The 358-nt window shown below is 63.7% G+C and overlaps 1 protein-coding gene across 1 annotated transcript in view; it reads left to right on the top strand.

The window, feature by feature from the left end:
* LOC104495250 (glutathione S-transferase Mu 5-like) overlaps positions 1-358 on the top strand; it is a gene marked incomplete at its 5' end in the record, with an annotated part of 1,268 nt that overhangs the window by 648 nt on the left and 262 nt on the right. Inside the window, 2 exons of the mRNA XM_010138199.1 lie at positions 58-211; positions 327-358. Of these exons, the coding sequence (XP_010136501.1) occupies positions 58-211; positions 327-358 (186 nt within the window). The remainder of the gene's footprint in view (positions 1-57; positions 212-326) is intronic.

The following is a 358-nucleotide window of genomic DNA, read 5'->3' as shown; positions in this document are numbered from 1 at the left end:
CAAAAAGGGGTTGGCGGGGGAAAAGTGACCAGCAGAGTGGTGGTGGGGGTTGGGGAGGGGGTTTGTCCCCCCCTGGCCCTCATCGTGTCCCCCTTCCCAGCTCACCTTCGTGGACTTCCTCATGTTCGATGTGCTGGAGCAGAACCGCATCTTCGAGCCCAAGTGCCTGGAGCCTTTCAAGAACCTCAAGGACTTCATGGACCGCTTTGGGGTGAGCTGGCCCACTGCCCCCACCCCTTGGGGGAGGACCCCAGCCCCTGAAGGCACCCCGAGGCAGGGGGGTCCTCCGGTGGGGTGAGTCCCTGATGCTCCCCATGTCCCCACAGGCCCTGGAGAAGGTGGCTGCCTACATGAAGTC

Source organism: Buceros rhinoceros, unplaced genomic scaffold (assembly GCF_000710305.1).
Source record: "Buceros rhinoceros silvestris isolate BGI_N320 unplaced genomic scaffold, ASM71030v1 scaffold30416, whole genome shotgun sequence".
In the NCBI taxonomy this organism is placed as follows: Eukaryota; Metazoa; Chordata; class Aves; order Bucerotiformes; family Bucerotidae; genus Buceros; species Buceros rhinoceros.
Note: the sequence above shows the minus strand (reverse complement) of the source record. Positions and strands in the feature narration are given on the sequence as shown.